The sequence below is a fragment of the Dama dama genome, chromosome 20 (genome assembly GCF_033118175.1).
Source record: "Dama dama isolate Ldn47 chromosome 20, ASM3311817v1, whole genome shotgun sequence".
In the NCBI taxonomy this organism is placed as follows: domain Eukaryota; kingdom Metazoa; phylum Chordata; class Mammalia; order Artiodactyla; family Cervidae; genus Dama; species Dama dama.
Window position 1 is genome coordinate 26372433 of NC_083700.1, and position 17402 is coordinate 26389834.

General features: G+C 39.5%; 1 protein-coding gene and 1 pseudogene across 8 annotated transcripts in view; both read left to right on the forward strand.

Moving 5' to 3' along the window:
- GDAP2 (ganglioside induced differentiation associated protein 2) overlaps positions 1-17402 on the forward strand; it is a 78191-nt gene that overhangs the window by 16148 nt on the left and 44641 nt on the right. For all 8 annotated transcript variants that reach the window (XM_061121041.1, XM_061121040.1, XM_061121039.1 and 5 more), the window contains 5 exons: positions 3661-3814; positions 4208-4296; positions 9920-9996; positions 13340-13499; positions 16154-16310. In XM_061121041.1, the coding sequence (XP_060977024.1) occupies positions 3661-3814; positions 4208-4296; positions 9920-9996; positions 13340-13499; positions 16154-16310 (637 nt within the window). The remainder of the gene's footprint in view (positions 1-3660; positions 3815-4207; positions 4297-9919; positions 9997-13339; positions 13500-16153; positions 16311-17402) is intronic.
- Positions 14052-14548, forward strand: LOC133040839 (non-histone chromosomal protein HMG-17-like; annotated as a pseudogene).

Below are 17402 nucleotides of genomic sequence, written 5' to 3' on the forward strand. Positions count from 1 at the left end.
TTGTTTGCCAACATGTTGGATAACCTAGAAAAAACATAACTTCCTAGTGAACATGCAATTTACCAAGACTAAACCATGATGCAATAGAAAATCTGAATGGATGGAAAGAATAAGGAGTTTAAATCAGCAATCAAAAACCTCCCAACAAAGATTACCCATGACCTGGTGGCTTCCCTGGTGAAGTATACCATATATATATAGGTATATAGAGAAGAATTAATTTCAGTTCTTTCCAAACTCGGTCAAAAAGTCGAGTGCATAGTTCCAAACTTGTTTTATGAGGCCTGAAAACAAAGCCAGACAAGGAAACTACAAGAAAAGAAAAATACAGGCCTATATCCCTGATAAGTATAGATACAAAAACTCTCAACAGGATAGTAGCAAACCAAACACAGCAGCAATTTAATTATATCATCCTTTCAACAGATGAAGAAAAAGCATTTGACAAAATTCAGCACCTCTTTGATGATAAAAATTCTCAAAATATTTGATGTAGAGGAAACATACCTCAACATAGTCAGAACAGTTAGACAAGAAAATGAAACAAAAGGCATCCAAAGCCAAAAGAAGTAAAACGGTTGCTGTGATATTGTTAATATCCACTCAAAGCCATCTATAGGTTCAGTACACTCCCCATCCAAACTCCCATGGTGTTTTTCACAGAAATAGATAAAACAATTCTAAAACCTTATGGGACTACAAATGACTCCAAATAGCCAAAGAAATCTTAAGAAAGAAGAGCAAAGGTCGAGGCGACATACTTCCTGATTTCAAACTATACTACAAAGCTGTAGTAATAAAACCAGTAACATCACTTGCCTTCCTCTGATGTAGTCCTTCATTTTTGTGAGTAAATCCACCATAAGATTTGTGAGAAAGGTGGAAGGGGGCAAAACTATTGAGATCTTACTTCTACCTTCAAACTTAATTGGTAGTTTGGGTGGAAATAAGATTCTGGATTAGAAATTATTTTCCAGACTTTTGAAGGCATTGCTCCATTGTTTTCTGTTTTCATTATTGCTCTTGAAAAATGTGATGTTATTATTCCAGATTCTTTGTATGTTACTGGTTTCTTTTCTGGAAACTTTTATGATCTCATCTTTATTTCTAATGCTCTTTTATTGTAATTTAAGTGATGTGGTGTGGTCTAGTTTGGTTATTCCATACACTCTTTGAGTCTAGAAACTTATATCTTTCTATTATAGGAAATTTCTTGTTTTATTTGTTTAATAATTTCCTTCCCTCTGTATTCTCTGTTCTGTCTTTGAAGAAACCTGATTGAATCTGTACCTCCCGTTTCATCCTGCAAGTTTTATATCTGTTATCTCTTGTCTTCCATCTGTTTATCTTTTGGTAGATCCCCTTAACTTTAACTTTGACTTGCCAATTGAACTTTTTATGCCTGCTGTCATATTTTTCACTTAGCTATAACAATTAGATAAATGCCTTTTCCTGTTCTCTGAATATTTCTTTTTTTAAATATAACCTTCTGCTTTTGTTTCAGATGTACTGTTTTCTTTATCTCTCCAAGAGCAGTAATTATGGTGTTGGGAGTTTTTTTGCTCATTTTTAAATTTTCCTTCCCAATATTGTCTTTTTTTTTTTTTTTTTTTTCTTTCTGGCTGCTCTGAGTCTTTGTCATGGTGCATGGGCTTTATCTAGTTGTGGTACAAGGGCTTCTCGCTGTGGCATGTGGGCATAGTTGCTCCATAGCATGTGGGATCTTAGTTCCCTGACCAGGGATCAAATCAACGTCCCCTGCATTGGAAAGCAGATTCTTAACTACTGAACCACCAAGGAAGTCCCAACGTTGTCTATGAAAGAGGGAGAGTGAAAAAGCTGTCTTAAATCCCAGCATTAAAAAAAACTAAGATCATGGCATCTGCTTCCATCACTTCATGGCAAATAGAAGGGGAAAAGTGGAAGCAATGACAGATTTTATTTTCTTGGTCTCCAAAATCTCTGTGGACAATGACTGCAGCCATGAAAATAAAAGACATTTGCCCCTTGGAAGGAAAGCTATGCAGACCTAGTCGGCATGTTAAGAAGCAGAGACATCACTTTGCCAACAAAGATCAGTATATTCAGAGCTATGGTTTTTCCAGTAGCATTGTACAGGGGTGAGAGTTGGACCCTAAAGAAGGCTGAGCAGCAAAGAATTGTTGCTTTTGAATTGTGGTGCTGGAGAAGACTCTTGAGAGTCCCTGGGACTGCAGGAACATCAGACCAGTCCATCCTAAAGGAAATCAGTCCTGAATATTCATTGGAAGGACTAATGCTCAAGTTGAAACTCCAATGCTTTGGCCACCTGAAGCAAAGAGCCAACTCTTTGGAAAAGACCCTGATTCTGGGAAAGTTGAAGGCAAAAGGAGAAGGGGACAGCAGAGGATGAGATAGTTAGATAGCAAGACTGATGCAATGGACATGGATTTGAGCAAACTTCAGGAGATAGTGGAAGACAGAGGAGCCTGGCTTGCTGCAGTCCATGGGGTTGTGAAGAGTTGGACACGGCTTAGTAACTGAACAACAGAAACACTTCCTCACTTCTGGTGATCCTCAAGTGTCAGCTTACTCAGCATGGAAGAATTGAGAAGCTGCTGGGAAGCTTTGTGTACACAGGCAGGGGTCATTAATTGCTTGGTGGATCTTAAAGCAGATGATGAGCAGGAACCCTGTTGTTTCATTGAGGAACCATCCCTAATTTATCAGAATCTGTAGGCCCTGTGGTTTGAGCCTCTTAGTTTCCTGAAAGAGAATCTTCCAGGGGTGTAAACATGAATGTCTGTGTTAGAAGCCAGTTAGGAGCAGAGATCTGGAGCTATTACTCTAAGTATAACACTTGAATGAAATCCCATCTTTTCAGCCGTGCCTGGGGTTCTGGAGTTCAGAAACTCTCTAGTTCAGTATCTCCTGAGAATAAACCTTCCTGTGGTGGTGGTAAAGAAATCATCACCTCGCTGTGCTGGCTGAGTGAGAGGTTGTTGCAGATTAAATGTTTTTATATTTTAACTCAGACTCTTTTTAGTCCCACTTCACATTATAGTCTTTAGAAGTCCTTAGGACCTCCAATTTCTGAGCCTTTCTAGTGTTCTTCAGTAATAACAGCGGCCATAATATTAATAGCTAATTTCTGAATTCACTTTGCATATATTAATAACTCATTTAATCCTGAGAATTAAGTACCACTAGTATCTCTCTTATATAGGAAATTGGAGGCCAAACCTTTGTCCAACGTGTCATAGCAGGAACATGGTAGATTCAGGATTTGAATCAGACCAGTCTGTCTTCTCTCCAACACTGCCTTGCAGAGCACACCAGTTTGCTTCATACTGGTCATCCCATTTCTGCAAGCAGTTGGATTTCTCTGCTTTGCTTAATCAGTTGCTTCTAGTCCACTGACTTTATTCCTTCCAAAATTTTGTTGGTGTTTTTTTTCTGCTTCATGTTTTCTCCCACCCTCTTTGTCTCCATTTTTATACCTGTTGTATCGCTTTACTGTCATTTGGTGATTAGAGACAAATGTTTGTGTTCAGTCCATATTTTTAACTGAAATTTCTCGAAGTTCTTAATACTTTCTCTGTTTCATGCATTGTTCTGTTGGTTTGTTGTTCTTGTTTTTCCGAACAACTCTGCGACTTACACATTCTCCATTATTCCCAGGTTGCCGGACCGGTGAAGCAAAATTGACCAAAGGATTTAATCTAGCTGCCCGGTTCATCATTCATACGGTGGGACCTAAATACAAGAGCCGCTATCGCACCGCCGCTGAGAGTTCCCTGTACAGCTGCTACAGAAACGTCCTCCAGCTGGCAAAGTACGGCTAACTCAGTCCCTAGACATAGCACGCCATGTATTGTTAAAATGAAACCTAGCTTTGAAAGTCACATTTTGAGGAATTTAGATAATTTAGGAGGACCCTGAAAGTAGAATTCATCATCTTCTCAAACTTGACAGAATAAAAGGAGTGGATTTAGGTGACTTGAGAATTTAACCTGTTCCCATTTCACTTAATTCCCATTTTACTCAGAATGTATTTCCCCCAAATGGTGCAGTTAAGTTATATATTAATATAATTATTACATAGTGCAATTGGGTTAACTATGGCAGATTTGTTGAAGGGACAGGGAAGGGGAAATAAAGCTGCATTTTTTGTTTAGTTATTCTGAAGGTTGGTAGTATAATTTTTGTGTTTTCTGTTTGATTGCAGAGAGCAGTCCATGTCCTCTGTTGGATTCTGTGTCATCAACTCTGCAAAACGAGGTTACCCTTTAGAGGATGCAACACACATAGCACTTCGTAAGTAATGTTGGAGAAACTATATAAATTAGCATAACATTTCCTAAGTAGGATGGGGAATGCTGTACATAAATTGAATTTAAAAAGAAAAGCTTTTTATCACTAGTTAAATAGTTATAGCTAAAGAAGGTTTGTTGAGTAACTGATCATGGCACCCTGGAGGTTTGTATTGACAGATTGCAGAGCTCTCAGTTTACTTTCTAGGTTTGACATTTTAATCCATTTGAATAAAGGCTTAGAAAAGTTACCTATTAAGTTTGAAAAATGATACCAAGCTGAGACACATTTGGTATTCAAATCATAATTCAGAATAATCTTAGCAGATTGCAACAATGATGTCAAACAGATTTTATAATATCAGATTGATATAGCACTTTGCAGTTTAAACAGTATTTCACATGTGCTATTTAAATATAAAACCCTGCATTTAGGTTGTTAAAAGACTAGACTCAATCATTATGAGGCAGAATGTCATATATGTTAGGTGAAAATATGATACTCAACTCTAGGGAGTCCCTGATCTTACTGTCTTATACAGGTTCAGACCACATATCGAGTTTTGTATATAGTTCTCCATATCATATCTCATGCGTCTGACAAATTGGAGGGCAAACAATTTGACACATTAGTGGTATTTCTTCTGAAGAAGAGCATGGTCTTAGCATGCATGGTACCCAGATATCTCAAGGAGTCTTGTGTGGGCTTTTTTCTATGTGACATTTTTAGAGCAGTAGTTCTTAACCTTTTTGGAAGTCGTCATAAGCTATAATAAGCACCTGATGAAAGAAAGCTGTGGACCCTTTCCCAGAGTAATGTACATACGTAGGACATTTACATGCTCTTTCGGGAAGTTCACACATCCTTGTAAAGATTGTAGGTAAGATGTGCAACTTTACAGGATAGGTCTAAGACCAAGTGACGGGGAAGATTTGGTCCCACCTGAGATGGACTATCTGCAATAGAAAGGTATTTTAAGTGAATTTTTTGTCATTCAGAATGTTCACACCGAGGCTAAATGATCATTTTATTTGGGAAGGATACTATACGAGATCATTTTACAACCCCTTTCTATTTCTGGAATTTAAAGATGTATTAAATTAAATATTAAAGTATTATATTCACCAGAAAATTACAGAAGTGTGTGAATGTATGAAATTATTATTATTACTAGGTTATATGTCTGGAATTTAGAGTGAGAGCATATTCAATCTTAAATGTATTTGATGATTAGTTATTTTGAAAACTAAAATTCTTATTCAAGGATTTAATAGTAAATTGATATATTTTATAGTTACAGCTTATATACATTATACTTACATTAAGTTTCTTAAGGAGCAGAGATCATTTCTTATCATCTGTGTGTTTCTAGTACTTTATAAATGGTCCTTGCTGAAGAAATACGTATCTTAAAAAGAGATAAAGAAATTCCATTTTATTTCTTCCATTAACCCTGAGCTTTAAATAATGTAGTATCTGTTTTACAAATAAAGAGGCTCAGAAATTTATCATGTTCTTAGAGTTATGCAACTCTAAGATATATACTCCTGGATATATATTGGAACATATATCCAGGCCTTCTGACTCCCAAGTCTAGTAACCTGTGTCTTATACTACATAATTCATTATGCTTGAGTTAGGACTGCTTTGGTGGGAAACTATGTTATGGCTAGCCTGCGTGTATTCTGAGTGATCCCTTACCAAAGCAGAGTTCCTGCCTCTATGTAATTCTTCTTGGCAAGGCTTTTGGCAGGTTTCAACTGTCTCTGGTTTCACTTAACCTGTGCCCCGTATCTCATAGCTTGAGATAGGCCTTTTGTGTCTCCATTTTTTAGTGAAGTAATCATATGGATTAGAATTTAAAGAGGCACCATTATTTTGGAGAAAAGGCTCTGAAAAACAATTTAAGACTACTGGTTTTTGGTCCCAGTTCTGCTAATCTAATTCTAGCTCTGTGGCCCCCAGAAAAGTCACTTGATGCAGTACCATAAAGGAGTCAGCTTTGAACAGTAATTGTAGAAACAGCAGATAAAGATCAAAAATAGTCATAAGGGACTTTGGTGAAGCAATTTCTGGAAATTTAATTAGCACAAAGGAAATGTAAAGCTTTAAGATAAGCATGTTAACTTGTATTTTAGAAGACCTGCTTGACTTATTACACCTTAAATCTAATAGCAAAACTATACCATTTCATTAAAAAATATACACACACACACAAACACAATTGTGCCCTTTGCCCATATGCTTTCTGAGCATCTGGGAAATAAATGGCCTTTAGGTTTTTATAGCATATACGGGCCAAAAACAAATCTAAGGATGTTACTCTTAAGTTCCTAGTTCCAAAAGCTGTCTCACTTATTAAACTATTATTGAAATTTATTTCATCTGAAGTCTAAGTAATATCTTGATAGTTGTACCAAGGCTCTTTATCTTTTTATTTTTCCTTAGTTCATGTGCAGTTTAGTTTTTCTCCAGAAGAAACCTTAAAGAACCATCTGCATTTAGATAAATTTATTGGGTTATTTACCCATTCAACAGAAGTCTGAGTAACTACTGTGCTCTAAGCCGTGCTGTTTAGTAGAGAATACAATGGTGAGAGAAAAAGGCAATGATATCTTTACTGTGTTCCCAGGTTGAAAATTGTCTACATGTCATTCTCACCCGTTGTGAATGGTGAAAGTGCAAGTTGCTCAGTTGTGTCCGACTCTTTACAACCCCATAGACTATACAGTATATGGAATTCTCCAGGCCAGAATACTTGAGTGGGTAGCCTTTCCCTTCTCCAGGGGCTCTTCCCAACCCAGGAATTGAACCCAGGTCTCCCACATTGCAGGTGGATTCTTTACCAGCTGAGCCACAAGGGAATCCCAAGAATGCTGGAGTGGGTAGCCTATCCCTTCTCCAGCAGATCTTCCCAACCCAGGAATTGAACCGGGGTCTCCCGTTGAACAGTTTTTACTAGAAGTTAGGCACTTGGCATTTTGATTGGTTGTAGAGTACTAAAACCATGTAGCCATGATAGCACTCTTTTTTTTTTTTTTCTCCTTTTTACAGAATTACTTTTCTGAATGAACTCTGCTATTGAAAGAATTCAATTTGGTTACTAGTTAGTGTTGTATTTTGTCTTCCAAAGGAAATCCCACAGTTTTATGCTGCGAAACTATTGTGTTTAAACTTTAAAACTTGGTGTCAAAGTGAATAGGATGGAAGAAATTCTTAAAAAAATTTTTTTTAATTATTAGAACAGAGGGAAAGATGAGAAATTTGTCCCCACTGGAGAAAGAATTAGGAAGTTTTGTTCAGTCCTTCAACAAATGGGTCTCCTCTGTTAGGTTCTCGAGGTACAGTAGTGAACAAGACAGGCTATACTATGTCAATAACGAGAACCATAAAATATTCATTCAGTTATTAGTTATTTTTGAATGATTGCTTGCCATATTCCTAAGGTGTGGTAGGCCTTAGTAATATTAATGTTAAGTTTACTTGGCATTCAGAAAGCTCACAGTCTAGCTATAAACTGCTGTGAGAAGTTCACAAAAGGAGGGCTGTTCAGACGATTATAGGGGTAACATAAGGACGGATCACGTTATCTGCGAAGGAGATGGTCTTTGATTGGGTAGAGAGAAATGAGCAGGCGTTCGCTAAGAGAGGGTCATGGTGGATAAAGGGTGTTCTAGTCAAAGGTAACCGTGAAAGCAGAGGTAGGGGAACATCACAGCAAGTGGCATGTTCTGAGTCCAGCAAAGAAGCCAGTGGCTGAAGCATATGCTATAGTTGGAAATAGAACTAAGGGGTGGAGGTGGAAGGGTGGTTAGTGGTCAGTGTGGAGAGCCATGCTGGGGCCTTTGGATCTGAACGTGTAAGCAGTGTGGAGCCATCAAAAATGTTTAGCAAGGTGGATAACATAAGATAACTTAGGGGCAACAGTGAATATGTGGGCTGGGAAAAGAGAAACAAGAGAGCAGTTGAGAGCTCATTGCCAAAGTGTCTGTAAGCGTTGAGAGCCTGAGAGCAGATGGAAGAGAGCAGGCATGGCTGTGAGAAATATTAGCAGTAGAATGTAAAGTACATGATAACCCATTGAAAGTACAGGATGGAGGAAGACGCGAAGGAAGTGTCCAGAAAATTCAGGATCCTAGCTTAGGTGAGGGGTTGGATGTCGCTGTGTAACTGAAATAAGGAGTGTGGTAAAGGAGCAGCAGTGTGGGGAGAAGCGGAAGTCAGGTCTGGTCCTGTTGGGATCAGGTTTGGACATGTTGAGTTTGAGGTCTCGGTGGGGAGTGGGGAATTTCAGGGTTTTTTTGTTCATTGAACAGAGTATAGAGAACAAACATGGATACCACGGAGGAAATAGTGGTGGCGAGGGGGTAGAAAGGGATGAATTGGGAATTGTTACTGACACATGTACACCACTGTGTATGAAGTAGGTAACTAATGAGGACCTACTGTGTAACACTGGACTCACAGCTCTGTGGTAACCTAAGTGGGAACGCAACCAAAAAAAGAAGGGGTTTATGTATACACATGGCTGATTCACTTTGCCCTATAGCAGAAACTGACATAGCAGTGTGAAGCAGCTGTGCTCCAATTTAAAAAAGAAGAAGAAAACAGTGTAAAAATTTGGGAGCCATCAGCATTTGGAGTACTATCTAAGCATCAAATTAGTGAGCTCAAGAGAATATATATATAAAGAAAACAAAAAACGTGGAGGACAGAACCTGGAGAGGACAACATTTTTAAAAAGTTGGGGCGTGAGCATCTAGAAAGAAATCGCTGGTAAGTTAAGGACTGAGAAAAGGCTACTCGGTCTCATTATTACCAAGTTTAGAGAAAGAATAAGACAGAAGTGAAGAAAAAATAATTCGGTTTTGGTTTGATAGCATATTGAGAGGACCACCTGATGCAAAGAGCCGACTCACTGGAAAAGACCCTGATGGAGGGAAGGACTGAAGGCAAAGGAGAAGGGGGACGACAGAGGATGAGATGGTTGGATGGCATCACCAACTCGATGGACATGAGTTTGAGCAGACTGCAGGAGATGGTGATGGACAGGGAGGCCTGGCGTGCTGCAGTCCATGGGGTCTCAGAAAAGTCAGACACGTTTTAGCGACTGAACAGCAACAATGAAAGCGCTGAGTAGGGCATCTAATACTGTAACAGATGAATGGGAAGGCACTTGTGCTAGACCATTCTGGTCAGAGAGGGAGGCCCCAGAGAACAGAAAGAATATACTAGATAAGGGAGAATTGTCTGGAGTCAGCATCTTCTATGGCCAGCCCCTGTTTACTGGCAATAAAGCAGTAAATAAAACAAAACTCTTGCTGTTGTCTGGAGCTTTCATTCTAATGGATAGGGCAGGGACAGAGGGGGAGGATATACAATAAACAGGAAGCGTCACAAAATATCTAAAACAGTTGCTGTGGAGGAAAGCAAAATCAAGGAAGAGTTTTTAGATAGGGTGGCCTGGGCAGGCCTTACTGATAAGGTGTCATTGAGTTCAAGCCTGAACAAATGGAGGAGTGATCCGTTACAAAAATAAAACTTGAAAGGGACAGATTTTTCTTCACACATAAGTAACTTCTCATTTATTATTATTTATTAATAATCTTTCTGTTATTTTCTTTAGGCACTGTAAGGAGATTCCTCGAAATTCATGGAGAGACTCTTGAAAAAGTAGTATTTGCTGTCTCTGAACTAGAAGAGGTATTTTGCTAATTATCTTGAATTAAGTCTTATTTTTACTTGGGCTTGCCTTTGTGTCTTCATTATCTGTTAACTGAATTGCCAGCAGGCAAATCCTCATTATCTATGCATATATCTGGCAGTGGGACTTACCATCATTGCCATGAAAGACTGTATTAGAGACTAGAAGCAAGTCAAGAGGAAGCATTTTGTTCATAATTTTCACTGGTAAATTGTTATCACATAGTGAAACCTCACAAGGCGGAGCTGCTCTGATTTACTCACATGTTAGCTCTCAAGACATCTCAAGGCATTACCTTGTGACCTAAGCCCTGGGCCCTTGGGGAGCAGAGCTGGAAAACAACCTCTGCTGGAAAAACCCTGGTGTCTGCCTGACCTGGAAGCAGGTGACAGCCTAGCCTAGTGGCAAGTATTGCGTAAGTTATGAGGTTTATGTTTCATTGAATGTGGTGAGGTTTATTATATTTCAACTTAATTTAGAGCCGTTTTAGGAAATTAGCTCTTTTTAAAATCTTACTAAGCTTTGTTCAGCTGTAGTGTTCTCTGTCCCATTCAGCTTGTATTATTTCTGAATTTTGTATCCTTGGGCAAGTTGTTTAACCTCTGTGTGCTTGGATAAAATATGAATACTGACAGTACTTATATCACAGGAGTTTTGTAATTAATGAATTAGTACATGTATTTCACATATTTCTGTATTTCCATTCAGAGTATATATAGGTATATATGTGAGATATAAACCATCTTGAATTTGCTGAAGACAGACACATTTACCATGTTTGCTGTGTCTCTTCTTGTTTTACCTGGTTTACCTATTCATTCATTCTCTCAGTGACCTTTTATTTTTGAATGTCTGGCGTATATCAGGTTTACTAGTCCCAGAACCTGACTACACCAGTGAATGAATCACAGTCATTGTCCCCAAGGAACCCACTGTCTGTTGGTGGGGACAGACAAGTCAGATAAGTTACAATAATTGTGACAAGTGCGCCAGTGGAAGCATGGGAAGGATAGGGGCACACAGCTCCAGTCTGGCGTGGGGTTAGGAGACACTTCCTGGAGGAAGTGATACGTGAGTTGAAATCATTGTAAAAGATAACTAAGATTTTCCAGAGGAAGGGCAAATAATGGTAGTCATACAAGTACAGGCACACATGTAAGAAATAGCAGAAAGGGTGTAATGTATTGCATAAAATGTGAGGCTGCTGCTGCTGCTAAGTCGCTTCGGTTGTGTCCAACTCTTTGCAACCCCATGGACTGTAGCCTACCAGGTTCCTCCATCCATGGGATTTTCCAGGCGAGAGTACTGGAGTGGGTTGCCATTTCCTTCTCCAAAATTTGAGGCTAGGAGTGGCAAAATGACAATCTGGCTGTTCCTCAGAAAGTTAGAGATTCCACTCTATATGCAGAATAAAATTGAAAACATAAGTATTAGTTGCTCAGTCATGTCCGAACCTTTGTGACCCCATGGACTTTCACCCGCCAGGCTCCGCTGCCCATGGGAATTCACGGGCAAGAATACTGGAGTGGGTTGCCATTTCCTTCTCCAGGGGGTCTTCCCCACCCAGGGATCGAACCTGGGTCTCCTCCATTGCAGGCAGTCTTTACTGTCTGAGCCACCAGGGGAGCCCGTTGGAAACACATGTCTGCACAAAAACTTGCACAGAGACATTCATATCAGCAATATTCATGGTAACCAAAAAGTGGAACCACCTAAATGTCGTTAATGGGTAGGTAGAGGTGCTGTATACAAACAGTGGAATCTTACTAACCTGTAAAAAAGCGTGGAGTGATGGTATATCCTGATGGATAGGTGGGTGTGGTATATACAAACAGTGGAGTATTACTAACCTATAAAAAAGTGTGGGTGATGGTACATCCTATAGCATAGGTGAGCCTCAGAAACATATGCCACATGAAAGAGACTGGGCACAAAAATCCATACACCATAGTCCATTTTAATGCAATGTGTGTTCTGGAACAGGCGAATCCACACAACAGAAAGGTTAGTGGTTGCCAGGGGCTGGGGGAGGGAGGGATGGAGAATGACCTAGCTAATGAATTTAGATTTCCTCTTTGAGATGATGAAATGTTCTGGAATTAATTGTGATGATTCCACAACTTCGTGAATATAATAAAACCCAGTGAATTGTATACTTTAAAATGTGAATTTTATGGTATGTGAATTTTATTTCGATTTTTTAAAAAGGCTACAAAGATGGTGTCTCCAGTCTTTTTTTTCATTATTATTATTTTAAATTGAGGTACAATTTTTTTTTTAATTGACTTACAATCCAGTCTTCTTATATGCCTCATGAAATGAAAATGAAAGCCACCCAGTCGTGTCCGACTCTTTGCGACCCCGTGGACTACACAGTCCATGGAATTCTCCAGGCCAGAATACTACAGTGGGTAGCCTTTCCCTTCTCCAGGGGATCTTCCCAACCAAGGTATCAAACCCAGGTCTCCCACATTGCAGGCAGATTCTTTACCAGCTGAGCCTATATGCCTCATATATATATTTATATGCATGAAAGATGATGCAGTGTTGTGGGTGACACAGTAAGGAGACTGATGAATAATGATTTCTTCAGTGATTTCACTGTCCTTCTAGGCAGTTCCATCATTCTTTTGGTTTCTTATTATTCTGTTTTAGTTTGTTATAGTTGGTAATAATTGATGAGTAATGATAAAATGACTCTAGGATGATGAGAAAAAGAAAAATGCTTCAAGACTGAGGAAAAATAAGAGCACTAAGTATCCATAATGTATCGTGAATTTAGAATGAGTCCAGTGGACCAACCTGTATGGAAATTATAAGACACAGTGAATTTTATTCTAATTTTTTTTAAGTAAGATATCTCTTTGTTGTTTGGGAAACCTCTAAGAAAGAATAAAAGTCAGGAAATAGCGATCCTTTCAGAGAGAACTGTTTAAAAACAAAAATGTCAAAAATCAAATCTAGGTCGCGTGGACCCTGATGGCACACTAAGGATTAAGGAAGTAGCGTCTGTGTCAGAGCTGACTCTTGAAAGACAGATGTCATTAGTGAGGTGAGGAAGGGGTCGGGGATGGGGGTCACAGGACATATCCATTCCAGGCTCAGTGGCCTGGAGCTGTCAGGATCAGGACTCATGGGTCTACTTGAGTGACTGACAAATCCTGGTCTTTGACACAAAAACTGACTGAAGGTCCCAGGCAGCATCCAGTCTGAGCTTAGACGTCTGAGGTCTTAGTTTGTGATGGAGGCTGTCTTCACAGTATGTGGAGTGGCATGAGCCCTGCTGATGCCTGTTTCATCACTCCGGTATTTTTCACAGAATGTTTGGCTTTTCTTACACAGGCTACTTACCAAAAGCTGCTACCTCTGTACTTCCCAAGGTCACTGAAGGAGGAGAGTCGTTCGTTGCCATACCTACCTGCAGATATTGGCAATGCAGAAGGGGAGCCTGTGGTACCTGAACGGCAGATTAGAATAAGTGAAAAACCTGGTGCCCCGGAGGGTGAGTTCTCTCCTTTTCTTAACTTCCCTCTTCAGGAAGCAGAGGTATTGATAAACATCAGCCACCAAAGACATAGCGGGTTCAGCCTGTTCTTCAGGAAGCTTTTAGTGTGACACTAAGATCAAGACCAACTTAAGTGTTTTTAGAGTCTTATTCTTGTTAAGATTTACTCTTTAAATTATATATGTGATGTGAAGTCTTGTGTTAGGCAGTAGAGATTCAGAGGTGGCTATGACAACATTTGTACCCTCATGAAGTTTATGGTTTCACACAGGATACTGTTGAGGAAACAATAGATTATCATTAAAATTTTCAGCAGATTCAGCTATGTCCTCTGAAAGCCATACCTAAAACAAGAGTGCTGTAACCATGTGTTTTGTTTCTTTTGGTTACTTACCAATGTAGATTGAAGTGATGGTAGAGCAGGGCAGGATGGGAGCCCCTCTGAGCTGTTCTGTGTGACAGCTTGTACTGATCTTCATGGATACATGTTCAAGATCATAGTTGGAGACATGCCTCACAAGCTTCATCGCTGGGGCCCAATCTGAAAATTAAGCGGTTTAAGAATTACTGTGGAGCAGTGTGAAGAAGAGGCGAGAGCGACCCCTGGACCGATTTAAAGCCAGCGCGCCACTGCATCCCCGTGTCCAGCGCCTACGTCCCGCCGCCGCAGCCACCATGCCCAAGAGAAAGGCTGAAGGGGATGCTAAAGGAGATAAAGCCAAGGTGAAGGACGAACCACAGAGAAGATCTGCAAGGTTATCTGCTAAACCTGCTCCTCCAAAGCCAGAGCCCAAGCCTAAAAAGGCCCCTGCAAAGAAGGGAGAGAAGGTACCCAAAGGGAAAAAGGGGAAAGCTGATGCTGGCAAGGATGGGAATAACCCTGCAGAAAAATGGAGATGCCAAAACAGACCAGGCACAGAAAGCTGAAGGTGCTGGAGATGCCAAGTGAAGTGTGTGCATTTTTGATAACTGTGTACTTCTGGTGACTGTACAGTTTGAAATACTATTTTTTATCAAGTTTTATAAAAATGCAGAATTTTGTTTTACTTTTTTTTTTTTAAGCTATGTTGTTAGCACACAGAACACTTCATTGTTGTTTTTGGGGGGAAGGGCACGTCACTAACAGAATGTCTCCGAAGCTGAATTGACGTGGGGGAAAAAGACCTTTCCCGTCTAGTTTTGAGAGACTTCCTCTTGGTTCCCAGGAAGGAGGGATTCCTTGATGTTGACACACATTAGCCACCTTGGCACAAACACCTTGTGGTGTGGAGAAACTAAAATTTAGTTTTTATGTCCTCTCTCCCTCTCCACCTCAGCATAGACTTGACTCCCCTAAACCCAGAGACCTGTTGGAACCTGAACCCAGCGACCCCCCAAAATTGATGACCAGTATGTCAGGCAATCTGGACTTCCTAGTGTCACCATTGAGATGGCGTCCTTCAAAAGAGCAGCAGTTCCTTTTTTAAACTGTGGCTCCTCAGAGTGGTACTTCGGCCATTTCCATTTCCATTTCGTGAAAGTCAGGGTCGGCTTGTGAAAAGTTGTTAAACAACATGCTAAATGTGAAATGTCAACCCTCACTCTAAACTTTCCCTGTTCAGAGCATCACTTGAAGATTTCATTGGGTTTTATAGTGGCTTTCTGATTTTGGTAGTCCATTGAAAAAAGGGAGTTTGAAAGTTGTATACTGTTAACGATTGTCTGCCCATGTCCTGCCTGAAATACCATGATTGTTTATGAAAAGTATCTTTAATAAAGCTGGATACAGTTTGGCTTGGGAAAAAAAAAAAAAAAAGAATTACTGTGAGATTTCTACTGTGAACACTTTTAAATGAGCATCAAGTTAAAATCTGTTGAAGGCTACTCATCTCTTTTGTTACCAATACACAAATTTAAATCAAATGCAAGGAATAATAAACGGTTTAGCATCAGAAAATGTCTGGTAACCAAGCTGTGCTGGAGGAGTACTTTAGGGAGACTCTAGTAAAGTACAGCCTTGAAGTATGTCCAGCATCATTCAGAAATCCTCAGAATTGTGACTGCCATGATAGAATATCATTTTTCTTAAATGCACAAAATGCATTTTGTATGAAATGGGTAGTGAAGAGCAAAACCGGTTGAGGTGGCAGTGCTGGGTTGTCATTAGCCACAAGGTTCCCTTCTGTCCACCATCCTCAAACACTGCTTGACTTCCATCTGTATCTCAAAAAATATTCTTATCTCATAGGCTGTAGTTTTCATAAATATTTTCAGATAGAACATTGAATCTGTTAAAGGAGACATAAAATCAGCTTGAAGGATTGAAAGAAGATTCATTTAGTGGTATTTTTTAATAAAAGGGAACACTGAAAATCTTGCCTTTCACACTTTGAGGAACAGTGATACAGACGTGAAGTCCCAGCTGAACAGCTCAGATGGTGGCATTGCCTTGGGAAGCCTGCCCCCAAGGATTCTGTTTGTTTGCTTTTCTTTCTTGAAAAAAAAACTGTTTTGTCTTAGGTTGGTTTTTTTTTTCCCTCAAAAAGATCTGGTGAGACAGTGGGGAACACATTAAGAGGTGATCCATTCCCAAAGGATTAGCTGCTAACAACACATAAAATGATCATATATGGATAAATAGCCATAAGCTATTGATAGCTTTTTTGTTACAGATAACCAGGAAGAAGAGGACGAAGGCTTGGGAGTTGATCTCTCTTTCATTGGCTCTCATGCTTTTGCCCGAATGGAAGGAGATATTGACAAGCAAAGAAGACTGATCCTTCAAGGGCAGTTATCAGAGGCAGCTCTGCAGAAGCAGCATCAGAGAAAGTAAGACAAACCCTTTGGACAGACAGACACATAAGGACTAGAGAAACAAGATAGGGGCCACCTCTACTCAATGGTCTACATATAACGTGGTCTCATTTATTCTTCCTGACAATCCAGTAAGGAAGATACTGTCCACACTTAGTAGATGCAGAAATTCAAAGTTAATTCATCAGTGATCACAGTTAATATGTGATGAAGTCAGTGTTCAAATGCACCTCTGATTTCAGAGCTTCTACACTTTCTATTGCAGTTGTAGTACCTCTATAAAATTATATTATATTCTAACAGCAGAAAGGGAAAAGGGGAAGCCAAATTACAAAGTTTTTACTTAACATTTCTATATTTGTAATTAAAGCATAGTCTATGGTTGTTGTATTAATGGTTAAAGAGCTTTATTTCCCCCTGATTTATCCCAAGGACTTTCTAAAGTCATTGCATTTCTTTTAGGTGTTTTCTAAAACAATTCTGAATAAACCCTTTTTGAAACATAAAGAAAAGCAGCTTTGGTATTTCTGGGTAAGTTTGTCCAAGGACTAACAGATTATCCTTGGAAAACAAGCTGCTTTTCAAAAAAATTTTAGAGGAAAGGAAAAATCATAAACCATAACTGGTTAATATTCACTATCTTTTAGGGTTGATTGAGAGGGTAACATCTCTTAGGGTTATTGTAAGTGTTAAATAAGATAGTGTAATGGACTTAGCACAGTACCTGGTAATTCTAGCAAGCTCTTAAAATTGGCCACTGCTGTTCTCTTTAATACTGAGCAAAATGTGACCTATTATGTACCTTTGAGCTTGGGTACTTGGCCACCCCTTTTGACTGCATTACTCTTGTCCTTCAATTTGTTCTCCAGGTTTCAGCTCAGACTTGATTGCCTCCAGAAACTTAGCTCCCTGGAGATAAGCTGGAGTAGATGGAACAGAAGTCTGCCTCTCCCATATGCTTTTTTCTTTACACCCTGTACTTAACCAACCAAAGCATAGCCTAGCACTTACTACACTATACTGTAATGATGTGCGGTTGTCAGTCTCCATATATAAAGTGGGAGTTGTACTAGATGATCTCCAAGTCCCTTATAGAATTAAAATTTT